Here is a 20,436-nt window from a genome sequence, read left to right on the forward strand (position 1 = left end):
TTAGGCTGCCTGATCATTCCCACAGAAGCACCTCGAATAGAACTTCACCAGTCTCTCCAGTTCCCAGCTTCCAGAACCCATAATCATACCACAACGGAAAACCACAATACAGTCTTCTGTGTTAAAATAATTCTTGCCCAGAAAAAAAAGATGCCCTCTTGAATCAACTTTGATGCTTACAAAAAATACATAACCCTATTAAGGCATTTTAGAAAGTGACTTCCAGAATAATGTAAAATTTTCAAGCTCTCAAAATCCTGCTATGTTTATAGGGCAATTCTTAGCTTTGTGGTAATATTTACTGCACTGAGAGAAGGGTGCATGAATTGTAAGCTGCTCTGTGGCAAAATGATAGCTTATTTCTAAAGTCTTCTTAGCTTGATTTGATTAAGACCAACAGGTCTGAGCTTCAAGTGATCAAGTTCTATTATGTACTACAGTGACAGGTTTCCACGATGAAAAGGAAACAATCATTGAAGAATCCAAACATTCAGTTTATTAAACTAAGGCTAGTGAAGCCATACCATGAAAAAAAAGCTGCAGTCATTCGGGACAAATGGATGATTTTATAAAGCTAAAATCAAGACTTAAAACACGGAAAATTTGTAAGTATGAGAAAGTAATAAAACACAAAAGTGACCACAAGAATTACAAATATATTTAAATCTCAGACCTGGGAAATGGACTATACACAGCCTTCTATAGGAGAAGAGAAACGCCTTATATGTTCTGACAGCATTGCACCTTTGGCTTATTTTCAGTGGTTGGTGGAACATGAATAGGAACCACATTGTTGCTTGGAGACATGTCATTTTCACGTCTGTCTGACATTTGCTTCTGGGAAACAATGCGATATATCTCTGAGTAAGGGGGGAAAAAGAAACAGCAACACTCAGTGTTGAACGGATCCATCCAATAGTTGACATAAAAGATACATAAAGGTAAAAGATACATTCGCAGAATAAACTGCAAATAAACTGAACAGAGAATGTATAAATTTAAAGTTTTACTTTCAAACAGCCACTAATTAGATAATTCTTGAGTAGTAGTTAATTACTACTCAAGAATTATCACAACCTATTATTTTAACAATTTCCCTTGGATTAAGAAAAACAGGTTTTCCATTTCAGAGGGAAAGATTTGCCAGTCAATTAATAAATCTTGCTTTAAAGAAATTTCATAGTTTATGGGCTTAAATCATGAAAGCCCTGGCTAGATGGCTCAGTTGGTTAGAGTGTCATCCATACACCAAAAGGTTTGATTCCTATGTTGTGAATTCGATCCCAGGCAAGTACGTACAATAAGCAAACAGTTGCTGTTTCTCTCTCTCTCTCTCACACACATATATTTTATATATATATATATATATATATATATATATATATATATATATATATATATATTTTTTTTTTTTTATTTTATTATTTCAGAGAGAATGGGAATGGGAGAGAAACAGAAACATCAATGATGAGAAAGAATAACTGATGGGCTTCTTCCTGCATGCCCCAAACTGGGGATCAAGCCCACAACCCAATCATGTGTCTGACTGGGAATCCAACTGTGACCTCCTGGTTCATAGGTCAATGCTCAACCACTGAGCCACACCAGCCAAACAGCACTAGCTATATTTCAAGTACTAAATAACAACTTGTTATCAGTGGCTACTCTATTTGATACCCCACATATAAAACAATTCCATCAATGCAACTGACCAGACCCTAGATTTAAAATGTAATAATCAAATCTATAAAGGACATTAGTACACACAGGAAAAACTACTGCACATTATATACTATAGTATAAATGCAAATTACTTGGGTATGGTATATGGTATTGTTATTATATAGGAGATTACCTTGTTTTTAGGAGAGAAAATACTCAAGTAAAGTGCCAAAATGTTTACAAACTGTTTTCCAAAGAATGAGCAAAGGGGGGGAGGAAAAAGTATGTATACACATGCAGAAATAAACTAAATGCGACAAGTTGATGATTCTAGATGAAGGGTATAAGGTATTCACTATATTATTTCTGTAATACTTGAAAATTTTAAAAACATAAAGTTATAAGATAAAAGAGTGGAATTGTGTTTTCAAAATGCTCCAAGAACATGACAACCAACTGCAATATGAACATCTTTTGGATTCCAATTTGAATATAAAAAGCTTAAGATAGGAAATTTTAAGGTTGTTTGGATAATAAATGATAATAAGAAACTACTGCCCATTTCTAAGTGATTTTGTTGTTATGGGCTTAAGTCCTAATCTTTCAGATATACATCACAAAATGTTTACAAATGGAATTATGTAATACCTGGGATTTGTTTCAAAATAATGGTAGGGGGAGTAGGTGGAAAAAGATTGCCATAATGATGGCTGGCAGCTACATGAGAGTTCATGATACTATTCTACTTTTAGTATGTTGGAAACTTTCCATAACAAAAAGTTAAAGAGAAAAAAAATGTACAAACGGAATTAATATATTTTTTCCAAATTAAAAACTAATTTTCTTAAAGCTGAACAGCAAGTGATACTGCTAGTCAACATAATGCATAAATTAACAGAAACACTGACAGCTAGTGTGCCCTTTTTTATGATTTGAGGGAGGAATTGGTACTAAAATTTATATTTGAGAAGGTTGACAATGGTTCAAAGCTTAAGAAGCATTAAGAGAAAAAAACAGATTACAATAAAGAAAAACTACTGACTAGAATTTAAAAACAAACAAACAAACCAAAAAAAACAAAAACAAAAAAAAAACAAGGCCAACAAAGGATATGGAGTCTTCATTTAGATTATTTTGATTGAAAAGGGATGGGACCAGAGTGTTTCAAAGGTAAAAAGAAAGACAGTCATTCAATCAGACTAGTGGCTAAGAAATAAAGATAATCATCAACTTACTGTAAAACTATACCATTCATTCTTTTAAAACATACATATATATATATTGATTTCAGAGAGGAAGAGAGAGGGAGGGAGAGATAGAAACATCAATGATGAGAGAGAATAATCAATCAGCTGCTTCCTATACACCCCCTACTAAGGATTGAACTCCCATCCTGGGCATGTGCCCTGACCAGGAATCAAACCGTGACCTCCTGGTTCATAAGTTGACCCTCAATCACTGAGCTGGGCTATACTATTCATTCTTTATTCTTTACGTCTTCTCTCTAATCCCAAACTGGATGGCTGGTTCTTTTTCAAGTGCAAATAATAAATGTGACCCTCTACAAATTTTAACTTCTCAAGTTATATTAAACATTACATTAGAAGAACCAAAACAAAAAAATACTTTGCAGGTTCTTACATGAAAAGCAAATACTGGAAGGAAGGAAAATGAATAATGCCAAAGAACATAGAAAGTTAATTATAGAGATCTTATTACAAAGCAAGAAATTTGAGCAGTGTGGTATAACTGCCTACAAGTACTATATTACTGTTTTGTAGAAATGAATTACTTTTACATTTGCTGCAGTCACCAAAAAGATACCTGCTAATAAAAATAATAAAGGCAATAAATCAAGAGGAAAATATTGGTCAGAAAAATTAGGAGATAATCTCATTTAGAAACAAATGTATATGATACACCAATTCCTGTGCAGTCCCCTTTCAAGATGTCCAAAGAATAGGTAAGGTTAGAAAGAAAAGGAATTTTGCTTTATCTTTCTTATATAAGAATCTCTTATCGACCTAAATATGAAGTAAAATGTTAATATAAGATAGCTTTAAATATAAGTTAAATAAAAAAGACATATATCTATTTCTACTGGATGGAAGTATGGATCAAGTTGCAAAGTAAATTCTAAGGAAGTCAAATGCACAGTTCCAAACTAGGGACAAAAAGAGCTAAAATTCTTCAGTGACTCGAAAAATTGTGAAAATAGCAGAGGCCTGAGTTATTCCACTAGAGGCCCGCGGGCCAAATCCGTCCCGCCAGGCCTTGCAATGTGGCCCGCACCGCGCTGTCATCACTGCACTCCGCTGCGTTTCCATCACAATGACAGTTTATGACTGTTCAGTAAACCATTCGGCCCGCGATTTAGGCTGGATTTTAGATTTTGGCCCCTTCTCTGATTGAGTTCGACACCCCTACGCTAGAGCCTAAAATCAGAAATGTTTGGGTGTTCTTCAAACCCAATGCTCACCAAGTCCAAGTAAGTTTCTCAAAGGTCAAAAAATTCTCCAATTTAATTACTGACACACATTTAAAAGTTGCCACTTTCTAAGAACAAAGCTACTACACCTAAATAAATTCTCACTACTCTAGTAAAATTACAGAAGCTCCCTCCTCCTCCCGTCCATCTGCAGGGGATACAGTGCAAAACCTCAAGTGGATGTCTAAAACCACGAGTAATACCTAATCCTATATATACTATGTTTTTTTCCTATACTTAACAACCCTTTTCACCAAATGGAAGTCCATTTTACAGGTTAAGTTCTCTTAAGCATATCTATTAGCATCATCTACTAGTACTACTCTTATGTTTTGGGGCCATTATTAAGCAAAATAAGAGTTACTTAAACACAGGAACTGCTATATAGTCATCTGATAACTAAGTGACTAATAACTAGGCTAGTGTATACAGCAGGAAACACAGAACAAAGGGGTGATTGACGTCCTGGACAGGATGGAGTGAAGGACACAAGATTTCACCACACTACTCAAAACGGTGTGTAATTTAAAACTTACAAATTGTTTATTTCTAGAATTTAATATTTTTGGACCACAGATGACTATGGATGACTAAAACTGAGGAAAGTAAAACTGCAGATAAGGGCAGACTACTGTAATTCCTGAAAACTCTTACTCCACTTTTAAGTCAATATGCTAAGTGAATTAAAATCCTTTCAAACACAAAAAGATTTAGTCTTCATACTAAAAAGATGACTTGGACTTATTAATTTAATGTAAAAACCTGACAGATATCACCTTAACCAAGTGACCAAAGCTAACATCACTAATAATAAAACAAACCTGTACCATGAGCCTCCTAATATGATGTACTAAGCACTTTTGTGATGTTCCTGCTAAAAATACATAATCTGAATTTAATCATGAGGCAACAGTAGACAAAATCCAAAATTCAGTAACTGTATCCTTCAAAAAATTACAATATAGAAAGACTGACAAACTGTTTGAGATTAGTAGAAACTAAAGAGATACAACAGTGAAATATAATGTGTAATCTAATTCCAGACTTTATTTTGCTAATAATTGGAACAACTAGCAAAATCTGAATAAGGTCTATATTTAAACACTGATGTTTAAAGTTACTACTTAACTCTAACTTTGAGAATTATACTACAGTTAAAAAAAAAGTTCTTGTTTTTATGAAATGCACAATAAAAAGTACTTAGGTATAACGGGCAACATGTCTATCATTTGAAATGGTACCAAAAATAATATGTATACATTGAGAAAGAAGAAAAAATAAAGCAGATATGGTAAAATATCAACATTTGAGTTAATATGGGTGAAGGGAATTTGCCAATTCTTTTACTATGATTGTAACTTTTCTTTAAGGTTGAAATTGTCAAAATTCAAAGTTAAAAGAATAAAATAAGACTAGGGAAAGTATGAGTTAAAAACTTTATTTAATGAGTTTGATAAAAGAAAACAAAACTGCACTGAAAAGCAGAGGCTGAGCAAACTATCAGATTCACTCAGGTACTACCTAATTAACTCTAAAAAATACCATCAGCAAAATTGTGTCATGGAGTTACAGTAAAATTCATAGATGTCAAAAATGCCATGGCTCTATTCTAAAATAAGCAACACAATTAACTTAGGAGTAATATTGTAGATAAATTTTTCAATATATAATTTTAAAGTTAAAAAGCTGTTTTTTCTTTTGTTTAAATATATATTTTATTGACAGTATTATATAATAGATGTCTCCTACTCTTCCTCCCTCCCCCTTTTTAATCTCCTCTTTTCAACCCCTACACATCCCTCAGGTCTTCACTCCCCTATTGCCTGTGTCCATGGGCTAAGAAACTATTTTTTTCTTACAGCAACATCAATATACAATGTAAATGATCCTTCAATATTGTTAACATTTAAGGTGAACTAAGCTTAATGATTATTTTTCTTTTTCCAGATTCTTTCAATGCATTATACTCTCACTGGTTTAAAAAAAAAAGTTTCAAACAAACATCTTAACACTTGCAAAACACCACAGATGTCTGCTGCCATATGCAGTGATTTTGGATCCCACAGACGAACACTGAGATTTATGTAGGAAGTTGAGGAAATAGTGAATATAGAGTGGAAAAGTGGTAGTAAGTAAAGCTAAAGTCTTGTTTGTATTCAAACAACATTAGTCAAGCAATAACAAAAGTTTAATCTAGGGTAAATTATAAGAAAAATAGCCAGATGTTCTTCATCTTTAAGAACAAAACAGCTCCTTTTTGTATATATATCACTATTTATGACTAGTTCAGGTTTAAGTAGATTGTAAGTTCAATGTCACAAATGATGCATACAATAGTCCACAGCAGATGGAAGGCTTGGTCTCACCTTTATTTAATATCAGAATGGGCCAGAAATTGGATCAGAATAAGTGGGCTAGAATTATAGCAGAGGAGATACAATTGGACATACAAAATATCCCAACAACAAGGACTGACTACAAAGTCTTTCAAGTGACATTTTTAGAGGCCTTGAGAGACTCAGACCTTCAAGATGACTTTTTTTCTCTTTCCTGTTTCTCTTTCCTTATTTTAAGACACTATAAATTTGAGATTCAATGACCTCAGTTATAAAGGGAGTGAAACCAAATAGTTAAAGAGTAAAAGCCTACACTCCTAGGTCTAAATTTAGTATTATTCTATGTATTGAGTCAATAGAAGTCACATAAGCGGTTATAAAGGGAAAAGGATTTACACATACTGCATATTTAATCAAATCTTGCCTATTTGAAATGATCTGCAATGAAACCACACACAAGATTCTAAATGAAAGCAACTATAATCCAAAGACTATCCAACCCCAGCACCATTTCTTTTAGTTACTATTTTTTGATAACAGAAAAGAATTCAAAGATAGGTATACGATTCACCAATATTTAGGGTTTTTTTTTAAATTGTTTTCATACCTTAACTGCTATTTAGCTACTTATTTATCAAATGTTCTCTATGTACCAGGAATAGCTAGGTATTTTATATGCACAAACTCATGTACACATTTTGGAATCTAGAGTAGATGTCTCAGTGACAGGCAATTTTTTCTATGGATTATAGAGACAAAAACCTTGAAGTCACAACCTAACAGTTAAGTCAAATCGTGTCACAGGTATTTGTTATAAATTCAGACTCTCACCAAAAAGAAAATAACAGAACTGCCCAAAACATATTTAAATTTTACAGACACACACACACACACACACACACACACACAAAAGGCCTAAAAAAGATTAAGTAACTTATCTAAGATTATAGAGCTAATAAGAAGAGGAGTCAGACTAGAACCCAAGTTAGGCTTCCAAATTCATGCTTTTAAATCCTAGACTTATTCCCTACCTTTTTAGAGTAAAATAAGACATTTTAAAATTAAAGCCTGTTTACATCTAATACAAGTACTATATATAAAGAAACTTGTCACATTATAATTGAAAACATTAATTTAACCATTTCTCCATATAGACTTTATTAGAACAAGACTATCCTACCCTGTTTCCCCGAAAATAAGACAGTGTCTTATATTAATTTTTTCTCCCAAAGTTGCGCTAGGTCTTATTTTCAGGGGATGTCTTATCTTTCCATGCGCTAGGTCTTATTTTCGGAGGATGTCTTATTTTCGGGGAAACACGGGTATGTATTAAAACTAGCAAGCTCTTGCCCAGCTCAGTGGCTGAGAGTTGACGTATGAACCAGGAGGTCATGGTTTGCTTCTGTGGTCAGGGCACACGCCGGGGGTTCGGGCTGGATCCCCAGTACGAGGCCTGCAAGAGGCAGCCAACCAATGATTCTCTCTCATCAATGATGTCTGTCTGTCTCTCTCTCTCTCACCCTTCCTCTGTGAAATTAATAAAAATATATTTAAAAACAAATAACTAGTAAGTTCTTAAAAGTAACATATAATTTAAAGTACTTAAAACAACCTATCAAAGTACTTATTAGAGGATTAAGATTAATAAAGTCAAGGTATATATGAGTCATTTACAAATAAAATGCCTTCTTATCCTTGATGTTGACCTAGTCTGCATATCCACATTCCAAAACAGCATGAACTTTGTTCCCTACCCACTACTTAAACTTTTTTATGCAATCACTGCTGATTTTTTCCACAGGTGACACACTGCTTCTTCTACAATATATCAGGAGAGAATTTTACTTCTTGTTTTTCATTTAAATTTTTAAGAAGATATTTTTCCCTAGCTGCTTCTATAACACTCATCAGAACCTAGGATGCCTTTATTTTATTGGCTTTCAATAAGGCATTTATTATATCTTTCCACAGCCAGGATTTCAATATTTATCTTAGAAAGTACATTTAAACATTATTCTGTAACCATGAATTATAGAATACATGGATCATAATAGAAGTGAGCAAATAATTTTCAAAGTATTTTCCTGCTATAAACCAGACAAATTAGAATGATTAAAGTTCAGCAAGCAAAAGTTGTAACTAATTTTATAGCTCTTGCTCTAGTGGCTCTCTCAAATGACAGTCATTCTCAAAGAGTGTGACATTCGTTTTCCCAATTAATTTGTTTAAATTATCTCCCTAAAACTTTTATTTTCCTTTGGTATAATCTTAAAATGCAAGTCTTACCTGTCAGAATTGTCTGAAAAGCAACTTCTACATTTGTAGAATCTAGAGCTGATGTCTCAATGAATGACAAACCATTCTTTTCTGTGGGGAGACGCAAAAACTTCAGTTTTCGGCAAAGTTAATACAAGAGATATAATACACTCAAGACTTTAAATGGAAATATAAAAGACCTTTCCTTTCCTTTTTTTTTTTTTAAATTAATTATAGAGAGAGAGGAAAGGAGGAGAGGGAAGAGAGAAATAATTGATTTGTTGTTCCACTTTCCCAACTTGTTGGCAATAAGGGTACCATTCTACTTACACTAGTAGATTAAAATTAACTATAAGAAATTTTCATTGGGTTCATTAAAATAAATACTTGTTATACCTAAATACTACCACGAGAATAACAACACTACTCAAAATACAGTAAAATATCAAATATTCTCATACTCTATCTTTTATGGTCCTTTAACCACAGAACTATAGTATAAATAAGGATGGGTACATAAGATTCACTTAGAATTCTGTAACTATATTATTGAAATAAAGCTTCTTGCCTGGAAAACCAAAAATCAGCATAATCACCAGTGGAGGCTCACAACCTCCACTAGCCAAGAATGTACAATGTTGCCTTCTGGTAGAATGCCCTTCCAGAACAGTAAACCCCTATAAAGCTTAAAAAGCTTTAATTCCTAAGCAGCTGAATGCCTATGATCCTTGACACTCCCAGGTCTACTACTTTTCGGAACCACATAGAGCAGCTTTGGTAAACACAGAGATATAATGGAAAAAGAAACAAGAATACAGGGAGAGAAAAGGAGACAGTATTTACATTCAATTTTTGGCAGCAAAAACTCAAAAAACTATAGTGTTTTAATGACTCAAAATTAAGCAAAAGAGCTCAACAGTCATCATATACTTTAAAAACAACAATCCTTGCTAAGCATTCATTATTTACTCATATTTACTTTCAACTACTGTAACTGATTAACCTCATTGGAAGGGTTATCAAAACTGAAAATATGACAGTAAAAAATACAGAATCACTGTAAAAACATGAAACTAGTATCACTAACCTGCAAAAGCTCTTGCTTCATCTGTAGGAACTGCCCTGAGATGACGCAAATCACTCTTATTGCCCACAAGCATGATAACAATGTTACTATCAGCATGATCTCTCAGTTCTTTCAGCCATCGCTCTACATTTTCATATGTGAGATGTTTAGCAATGTCATAAACCAACAAGGCACCTACAGCTCCACGATAGTATCTGAAAACAGAAACATATGTAACTATTAGAAAACAACCACAAAATAGAAGGAAACGCTAGGAAGAACTAAATATATCGATTATATACATTTTAATATGTTTTTACTGATTTTAGAGAGAGAGGAAGGGAAATGAAGAGGGAGAGAGAGAGATTGATTTCCTCCTGCACACCACCTACTGGGGAGCCTACAACCCAGGCCTGTGCGCCAACCAGGAATCAAAACAATCTTTTGGTGCATGGGACTGACAACTCAACCAACTGAGCCACAACAGCGAGGCATGGATTATATATTTTTAAAACCATTTATACATAAATTTCAAAATCCTAATACTGGCATTCTTAAAAGGGAAAAAACCTTTTATGATAACAAAATATAACTAATTACCTAAATGGCAACCAATTCACTTGATGGCAGCCTATTTCACAGAACTTATAAAACTGTTGAGACTTACGCTGATGTAATAGCTCGATATCGCTCTTGCCCAGCCGTGTCCCATATCTGTGCCTTTATTGTTTTTCCATCAACCTGGATGCTTCTTGTTGCAAACTCTACTCCAATGGTGCTCTTGCTTTCAAGATTAAATTCATTTCGAGTAAAACGAGACAGGAGATTACTCTTTCCAACACCAGAATCTCCAATAAGGACAACTGAAAAGACAAAGAACTTTATCTAAGATGAATGAGACAAGCACACCACCTTACAACAGCAATTTTCAAGCGGTGTATCTCAAAATTTTTTTCAACATGCAATACTTGTCTATTTAGCCAGAAGCACCAACTTCTTTTCCCTTAGATTAGGGGTGTCGAACTCAATCAGAGAAGGGGCCAAAATCTAAAATCCAGCCTAAATCGCGGGCCGAATGGTTTACTGAACAGTCATAAACTGTCATTGTGATGGAAACGCAGCGGAGTGCAGTGATGACAGCGCGGTGCGGGCCACATTGCAAGGCCTGGCGGGACGGATTTGGCCCGCGGGCCTTGTGTTTGACACATGTGCCTTAGATTATCAAATAAAAGAATGATACCACAACAACAGCTATCCAGTGTGAATAAATAAAAATTATACCTATTTTTTTGTCAAATTGACAAAAATATATTCTTTTGGTGTGCCACAGAATTTTAGTAGTTTGTGTGCCATGAGGTGAAAAAGGTTGAAAACTGCTGCCTTAGAAGGTAACTTGAAAGATAAATTCTAAACCAAATGACCAATTTATGACTCTAACTTGTATCAGACATGAAAAAAAACAAAGGATATTAGTTGGTGGTAGAGAGAGAAAAAATGAATATTATGTTCTTGGTTTCATCAAAGACTAGGCATGACCTAAGGACTCACACCTGGGCAAAATGAAACACGTTTACCATATGAGGCATCAGGTTTATAAACTTTGCTACCCAGATCACAGAAACAACATTTGCATTTAGCAGAATTGCAGGAAACTAGAGACTCCTCCAAAATGAAACACTCTAACCACCAAGTTTAACAGGGACCCTAGAAAGCTGACTAATAATTCTGAGCCAACAGGAACATACACTTTCACTTACCACTTCATGATTTGTATTTAAAAAAAAAAAAAAGTTTTTTTTTTTTTTAATTGATTCATTGAGAGAGAAAGAGAAACATCAATTTGTTGTTCCACTTCTTTATACACTCACTGGCTGCTTCTTGTATGTGCTCTGAACTGAGATCGAACCTACAACCTTGTGTACAGGGACGATGTTCTAACCAATTGAGCTATCCAGCCAGGGCTTTAAAACAGGTTTGATTAGATGAAATCATTTCCTATAATTACTATTTAGGAGACAGTTTATTTACTAACTAATAAACACTGAGGATTCTTTTTCACCCAAGGCAATATTCCCCTTAAGAATGTCAAAAACAATGGGGATAGAGGCAGTTAAATTATTTTAAAGCATGTTTATCAAAATTTAAAGTACAAAATGAGTTCACCGATTTACAGGATCTGAGCCTGATAAAACATTTTTCCTTTCTAAAAATTTTATAGGCATTTCAGGAAATATTACACTTATTCCTATTGTGAACCACTAATGCTTCTTCTTATTTCTTACTAGCTAATAGATTTAGACACCAGGATTAGAAAATCAAATATGCAAGAATAACAACAAATAAGGCCATGCCTTACTAAAGAAATTGGGATTTGGTGGGATGAACAGGGAGTAGGGAGGAGGGATGTAAAAACTGAGAGGTAAAAAATAAAATAAATATGGATAAATAAATAATAAAATAAACTGAGAGGCAGCTCCATTTTTGCTCATTGGATACAGCAAAAATATATATACTGGACTAAATTTTTTAAAATATATTTTATTGAATTTTTATAGAGAGAAAAGTAGAGAGATAGTTAGAAACATCAATGAGAGAGAAACATGAAACATGATCAGCTGCCTCCTGTACACCCCCTACTGAGAGTGTGCCTACAACCAAGGTGCATGCCCTTAACCTGGGACCCTTCAGTCTGCAGGCCAATGCTCCATCCATTGAGCCAAACCAGTCAGGGCTGGACTAAATTTTTTTTTAATTTTTTATTTCTTGAATTGAAAGAGAAAAAAGAAACACACAAAAACATATACATACATACATACATATATATATATATATATATATATATATATATATAGTGAATAAAAATATATTTAAAAAAATAACTGAGAGGCAGGTGTGGCTTAGTGATTGAGCATGAACACATGAACCAGGAGATTACAGTTCAATTCCTGGTGAAGGCACAGGCCCAGGTTTCAAACTCAACTCTCAGTAGGAGGTATGCAGCTGATTGATGATTCTCCCTCATCACTGATGTTTTTCAGTCTCTCTTTCCCTCTCCTCCCTCTGCTTTCTCAAATCAATAAAAATTGTTGTTGTTTTGTTTTTTTTAAACTGTGAGAGTTCACAGTATTCTGGTCAGAGGGCAAAGAGAATCCATTCATGCATTCCTTCCCTGCCATAAGAGTGAATAGAAGCTGGCCTCTGGGAGTCTTGGAGGGAGTATATTATCAAATGCATATCTTTCTGGTTTCCTTTATCAGCTGATTCAGCAAGAATTCATCCAGGCAGCAGTGATTCCATGTAGCACAAGGAGTTATTTCTAGCTATCATATATAGTAAAGTAGAGGTGGCAAAATATTGTGGCAAATACAGATATTATCATAAATGCTTTAAAGTGGATATCAAATAATATATTATGGTTATGAAAGTAACAGAGAAAAACAAAACACTTCCAATTTCCAAGGTCCACCATTCTGGTCGTGAGATCAAATACCAATTTCAGTCAGAGAGTCTACCCTCTGAATAGGATGCTCACTACTGCCTCTCAGAGAAAGAGGCCAAGTGTTCTGCAGAGGAAACCTCCTTTGAATCATTTTTGGCCCCACACTAGCACTGAGGTATAAAGTCTCACTTTAAGTGGGAATAGGAAAGAAAAGAAACCCAAAAAGTTAACCATTTCTATTTCATAGGCACTCAGAAACCAATCAGCAGTTCAGGAGCCAAAGAGCAAGACATTTAGAATGACAACACCTTTAGAAAATAAAAGAACACCATCTCCCTCACACAAAAACTCTAGCCCTTTAAAGTTTTTTATGTCTTCCCTTTGACCTCCACTTAACAACTATGTTTTCTCCCCATCCTCAAATCTTTATGCCACCATAAAGTAAGTTAGTGAGGGCATTTTCCCCCTCAATGTAACCAATTAACATTATGAAAAATAGCACCTTTAGCTAAAAATAATTCAAGACTTATAAATGCTTTATACAGTATAAAATAATTATCTCAGTGATACAGACAAGATTGCTAGAATTAAGATTAGCAACTTGTTAAAGGATTATATCTTAAATTACAATAGAAGATAATGCTTAAGAATAGTGCTGCCTAGATGATGCTGAGAAATGACACTTATAAGGAAAGCTGCTTCTATTCAGTTACCAAATGAGAAACCAAACTAAGAAGTAAACATTTAGGCTCACTAAAAAAATAAAATAAAATAAAATAAAATAAAATGTAAAAAAAGATTTTTAGAAAGAATAGATTAAATTATCTAAGCAACAGAAGAGAATTCACTGGCTATGATTTAAAAATCAAACCAAAGCCCTAGCCCATTTTGGCTTAGAGGATAGAGTTTTGGCTAATGAATTGAAGGGTCCTGGGTTCGATTCTGGTCAAGGGCATATGCCTGAGTTGCGGGCTTGATCCCCAGTAAGAGTGTGTGCAGAAGGCAGCCAATATATGATTCTCTCTCATCATTGATGTTTCTATTTGTCTCTCTCCCTTTCTCTTTGAAATCAATAAAAATACATGTAAAAAAAATTTTTCATGAACTCAAACTCAATTCCTAATCAGTTTCTCTCATTAAGATGGGAATATTTAATTGCATTTTTAAAATGTAACATACATTTGATATGATCACACTATAAAGTTCAAGAAAGGAATTTGCAGTAACTTTCCTATTTTCCATAACTAGTATCTTAGGTTAAAAGTACTTTGAACATTTTATAACTACTAGAGACCAGTGCACGAAATTCGTGCGAGGGGGAGAGGGTGTCCCTCAGCCTAGCCTGCACCCTCTCCAATCTGACTGCCCTCTAACAATCCAGGACTGCTGGTTCCCAACTGCTTGCCTGCCTGCCTTCCTAATTGCCCCTAACCGCTTCTGCCTGCCAGCCTGGTCACCCCTAACTGCCCTTCCCTACAGGCTTGATTGCCCCCAACTGCCCTCTCTTGCAGGCCTGGTCCCTCCCAACTGCCCTCCTCTGCTAGCCATCTTGTGATTGCCGTCTTGTGTCCACATGGGGGCAAGACCTTTGAGCACGTGGGGGCAGCTACCTTGTGTGTTGGAATGCTGGTCATCTGCATATTGCTCTGTTATTAGATAGGATAGAGGCCTGGGGCATGGGTAGGGGCCAATTGGTTTGCCCTGAAGGGTGTCCCGAATCAGGGTGGGAGTTCCCTTGGGGCATGGGGCAGCCTGGGTGAGTGGCCTCTGGTGGTTTGCAGTCTGGCCACATCCCCAAGAAAGGTCTTGGTATCTGGGGTTTATTTATCTTCTACAATTGAAACTTTGTAGCCTTCAGCTGGCTCAGTGGTGGCAGCCATTTATGTTGGAATTTATTTATCTTCTATAATTGAAACTTTGTAGCCTTAAGCAGAGGCCTGGGCCCAACACGCAGTCCAGAGTGTGTGCAGAAAGCTTGGCTTCCTCCAACACCTGAAAAACCCAAGCCTCCTTCCTGCTCTCTCTGGGGCCGCAGCCATCTTGGCTGGGTTAATTTGCATACTCACCTCCTGATTGGCTTCTGGGTGTGACTTGTAGGTGTGACTTGTGGGTGTAGCAGAGTGATAATTAATTTGCATATTATTTTTTTATTAGATAGGATAGCCATCATCTATACTAATAATTTATACTAATAAAAGGGTAATATGCTAATTAGACCAGGTTGACCAGACATCTTCTGCATGTCCGACTTCCTCCCAGACAAAGCCACGGTGGCAGGGGTAGAGGCCATTAGGGGGCGGCCAGGCTGGCAGGGGGGCAGTTAGAAGGCAACCAGGCTGGCAGGGGGGACATAAGGGAGGGTGACCAGGTCAGGGGGTTGGGGGCAGAAGTAGTTAAGAGGGCAGCCAGGCTGGCAGGGGGGCAGTTAGGGTGAGACCAGGCTAGCAGGGGACCAGTTAAGGGGTGATTAGACTGGCAGGCATGTAGAGTGGTTAGGGGCAATCAGGCAGGCAGGAAGGCGAGCAGCTAGGAGCCAGCAGTCTCAGATTGTGAGAGGGATGTCCTCTCCAATTATTTACTAGAGGCCTGGTGTGTGACATTCGCTGGGGGGTGGGGGGAGCCTCAGCCTGGCTTACACCCTCTCGCAGACCAGGACCCCTCAGGGGATGTCCGACTGAGGGCTTAAGCTGGCAGTCAGACATCCTTAGTGCTGCCATGGAGGTGGGAGAGGCTCCTGCCACTACTGCTGCACTTACCAGCCTGGAGCCCAGCTTCTGGCTGAGCAGTGCTCCCCCTGTGGGAGCACACTGACCACCAGGGGACAGCTGCTGCATTGAGCATCTTCCCCCTGGTGGTCAGTTGTGTATCATAGCGACTGGTCATTCCACTTTTCAATCGATTTGCATATTAGAGTTTTATTATATAGGATTAGTTATTGTATTATTTTCCATATGAATAAATGTAAACCTAGTTTTGCCTCATCCTGTATATTCATAGTACCTCACCAAAAGAATCTTCATAATAAGGCTAAAATCTAGACATGCTTTCCAGGCTCAGGAGAATCTGAATTGCTCAACCAAAAATTTTGAAAGAAAACTACCAAGATGCAAGACAGCAAAGTTCCTATGATCACTTCCACAGATAAGTAGCTGATAATTATTACTGACCTTTACGAGATTAAAAAGAAAATGGTGTGACTAAGTAATCCAGGTATTTTCAGAAAATGTGACTGAGTAGATTAGTGTCTACCACAATATTTGTAAATAGGAACTATGGTTGATGCTTACTTCACTAATGTGCTCCACGGGGCCTTAACCACATTGTGGTATAAAATAAAAAGTCAAGTTTTTAAAAATAAAATCAATCCCTTACCAAAAATCATGTTAACTAAAGAGTAATGTTCAAAAAAAAATACTTAATTCATATTAACTAACCTACCCTCCTCACATTCAGACCACCTATACTAATCAAAATACAGGGTTTTTTTTAATTGATTTTAGAGAGAAAGGAAGGGACAGGAGGGAGGGAAGGAGAGAGAAACATTGATTGGCTGCCTCCCATACTCGCCCAACCAAGGTATGTGCCCTGACCAGCATCTGGTTTTCAGTGTACAGGGCCAGGACAATATCTCTTCATTTTTAACTGGTTAGGGTTAAAAACTAACTTCCATTCCCTCAACTATTAAGTTTGCTAGGTAAGCCTTCTTCCAAATAGAGAGCTGCAGCCTATCTCACGTCTAGAATGAAACCATTTTAAACTAGAATTATTATAACTTCATTTTAAATAATAACAACTATATAAATAAGAATTTGGCTAACTAATCAGCACTGAAATTAAAAAAAAAAAAAAAAAGTGACTCATATCCTGTAAGAACTTAAAGTGGAAATCCTTCTCAGCAGAATTTTTTAAACACCCTACCTTAAACAGCAAAATGAAACCATAACCCATGGAAGCAAAGTACTTTAAAAGTTCCTAGTTTTAAGTTTCCTTACTAATGTTCTTATATTTATAAAGATTTAAGGTTTAAAAAAACCTGACAAGATCACAGTAACTTCTTTCACATTATCACCATTGAGTCCTCACAGAAACTAAAATTTTATAACCAGTCCCATTTAATTCTCACAACATCCCGAGAGATACGTACTATTTCCTTTTTATAAAGGAGGGAACTGATGCTAAAAAAGTTAACTTTCTCAAGGTCATAAAACAAATTTAAGATCTGAGTCTGGAAAAGGATAGGCCTCTGTGATTCCAAAGCCCTATGCTCTCGATCATTGTTAATAGGATGTTCTAAGGCCAAAATTAAGTTAAAATTTCTTAAGCCAACCCAGGATAATATTCTTAGTGGAAAAAAAAAAATGGCTTCTATAAATCAGCATTTAGGTTCCAAACCAAACAGAAGAAAAACTCTGAAAGTCTATCTTGTTCTGAATCAATTATTTTAAAGGTAGCTAGCTGCTCACTGCCACTGCACCTCATTAAAAAAATAATAATAATTCTCTCTTTAATAGCTAAACTTGTCTCCAGGTTCTCACTTAAGTAATTTCACCTGATCTCAAATGACTTCAGCAAACAGTATATAAAACGCATTAGGTACCCTCTTCGTGTAATAAATTTTCCACCAAGGAAGGGGAGGGGGTAATATGCTGAACATATTCATCCCATATAGAATATTCTGGCCCAGAGGAGTAAGTAGTGATAAGGGCATCATCAGCTAGAATGCCGAGATTTGCAAGTGTTGGTAAAGAAATGTTACCAGCCTCATTTGGTCAATCATTATTACTTAGCACCCAATTAGAAAGTCAGACACTGTCACCATGCTTAACACTCTTGTTAAACTCCATCCTCCATGGTAAGGCTTTAACAGCAATGGCTTCTTCCTCCCCGGTAATGATCTTTGTTCAACATAACCACTGATGGCTGCCCTCCTAATTCAGGAGCAAAGAAAGAACATCAGAAAGAGAGAACCCATTCACTGAACAAAAAAAAAACAAAAAAAAAAGCCATTTACTGTACTCTTATCTCATTGAAAACTGTACCCTTTATCTCTGTTGATTAAAACAAAACAACAACACTATCTGGATTCTTTCCGGACGAACCCATAAGCAATTCTTCCTCTCCACTCCTCACCCTCCAATACGTTTTGTCTTACAATAAGTAAGTAATGTGACCAAAAAGCACACAACTTCTCCCCGCCGCCCACTTTTTGGGAAAGGTAATGTAGCCAACTGGGACTCTCCCCTTCCTGTGCTAAAAACAGGTTGGATCCTCCCAGCCGCTGCAGCAGGAAGCGGCCCGTCCACAGCGATAAAGCAAGCCGGCATTTGTGCAGCGCACAACCTTTCCTGCTCAGGAACTGGGCCTTCAGGTCTGGCAGGGATAACAGCCACCACCCATCCGCAACCCCTTCTCGCGAGCAGCACAGAGCCAAGAGTCACCCCGGGCTGGTAGCCGCTGGGGAGGGAGGGAGGCAGAGAGGGTGGGAGAGAAAAGGCTGGCTGGCTGGGAAGTCACACCCGCCTGCCCGCCGGGTCACTGCGACAAGTGCGTGCGTGGGTGACGGGCCAACCCCTCTCGCCCCACGCCCCACCCTCGGGGTCGCCCAGTCGACCCAGAAGAGAGCGAGAAACTATTTGGGGAGGGAAGGTCCAGGAAGAGCTACCAACCCCGGGGGGGGGGGGGACGTGCGAGGTGACGGACGGCGAGGGCTGTGGGGCGTGTGGGGGGGAGACCTCGGGCCGCTCAGACTGTAACCCGGGCCCGGGCCCGGGATGGAAAACGGCTCGGAGAGATGTCGGTCCGAGGGGAAGGTGGGGCTGTGAGGAGACGCAGAGGGGAAAGCGAGGCAGACGAGGAGAGACGTGGGGTGGCAGGCAGTCCGCGCCCAGGCTGGGCGAGCAGCGCAGCGAAGGGCGGGTCCGAGCGGGGCCGGCCGGGGAGAGAGGCCGGCCGGGCGCCTCCTGAGGGGGAGGGCGCGCCAAGTCCGGAGGCTAAGAGGGTGGGAGGGGCGACCCCCGAGCGGGGCCCTACCACCCGGGCAGGGCAGGTGATGTGGGAGCGGGCAGCCCGCCGCCGGGACTCCCGGTGCGGGGCTCCGGGGCCGGGAAGGCCGCTGAGGAGGGCGCTAGGAGACCGGCCGGCGTCGGCGAGCGCCATCCCCACCCCGGCTGAAGGAAGGAAAAGTGCTGAGCTGGGAGGCCACGGTCACACCACCCGGAGAGGGAAAAGGGCTGAGGAAGGCCGATTTCAGCACGGAGGCAGCCTCCCGCGGGCCCCCCGGCAGTGTCCCGGGCCCCCCGAGCGGGAGTCGGGGGGGAGCGGGGGGGCCCGGGCCCTCACCTTTGAAGAGGTAGTCGTACTCGTCGTCGCGGGTGCCCATGGCGCGGCCGAGGAGCGAAGGGGCGGGAGCAGCAGCGGTGTCGGTGGGACCAGGGGGCGTCGCTGCAGGGGCAACCCGAGCGCCGAGCTTCAGCTGCCTGACCGGGTGAAGAACCCCTCCCTGCCGTGCGCCACTTCCGGAAGACCTCAGGGGAAGTACTTCCGGGGAGGCTGCGCCCCGCCCCTGAGCCCGGGAAGGGAGGGCCGTGCGGGGACTGTGTGTGTTCAAATATTCACCCTCTCCTGGAAGCTCCAAGGAGAAGCAGCCCTGGACTCCTAGCTGATTCCACTGCTTTCAGCCGCTCACCGTACTCTCAGTGTCCCCTCCCTCATTTCCCGCACCTCCTTGCTTGAATAGGTCATTTTTCCTTCTTCGTGGTGGCTTCGCGGATGGGGGAGGGGTAATTAGACAGCCGGAGGAAGCCTTCTGTACGTGTGGTGGTTCCATGGTGTAATGGTTAGCACTCTGGACTCTGAATCCAGCGATCCGAGTTCAAATCTCGGTGGAACCTGTACCATTTAGACTTTTCTGGCCGGCACTTTTAGTTCTTCTATTTATTCACTGAGTGATCATTGTTGTGACTACGATATATCTTTAAAGGGAGTTTCATAAAATTTAACCTTTTGCCTACAGAGATCTCACAAAGGTACCCCTTCAATCCTGTACTTTCTGTCACCTGGGTGCCGCCTAAACAACTTATTCACTTCTCCCTTTTTTAAAACCTGGGTCCTTTCCCTCAAAACTTAATTGAAAAGCTTGGATTAATTTGATTCCTTTTTTCTAGAACTTTCAACCTCCCAAGTTTATTCA

At 38.5% G+C, this 20,436-nt stretch overlaps 1 protein-coding gene and 1 non-coding gene across 3 annotated transcripts; one reads left to right on the forward strand and one right to left on the reverse strand.

Moving 5' to 3' along the window:
* Positions 1-473: 473 nt before the first annotated feature.
* On the reverse strand, positions 474-19,770 carry RAB11A (RAB11A, member RAS oncogene family). Of its 2 annotated transcripts, XM_036438905.2 has the most exons (5): positions 19,587-19,768; positions 10,476-10,671; positions 9,830-10,023; positions 8,773-8,853; positions 474-860 (listed from the first exon to the last, which is right to left on the reverse strand). In XM_036438905.2, the coding sequence occupies exons 1-5, from the start codon at positions 19,624-19,626 to the stop codon at positions 721-723; spliced, it is 651 nt and encodes a 216-aa protein (XP_036294798.1). In that variant the 5' UTR covers positions 19,627-19,768; the 3' UTR covers positions 474-720. The 2 variants fall into 2 exon arrangements, with proteins under 2 accessions (XP_036294798.1, XP_036294806.1); XM_036438913.2 differs by lacking the exon at positions 8,773-8,853 and having other exon boundaries at positions 19,587-19,770.
* Positions 19,771-20,065: 295 nt separating this feature from the next.
* TRNAQ-CUG lies at positions 20,066-20,137 on the forward strand. Its single transcript has one exon. It is a non-coding gene; the product is annotated as a tRNA-Gln (tRNA).
* The last annotated feature ends 299 nt before the right edge of the window (positions 20,138-20,436 follow it).

Source organism: Pipistrellus kuhlii, unplaced genomic scaffold (genome assembly GCF_014108245.1).
Source record: "Pipistrellus kuhlii isolate mPipKuh1 unplaced genomic scaffold, mPipKuh1.p scaffold_m20_p_1, whole genome shotgun sequence".
NCBI lineage: Eukaryota > Metazoa > Chordata > Mammalia > Chiroptera > Vespertilionidae > Pipistrellus > Pipistrellus kuhlii.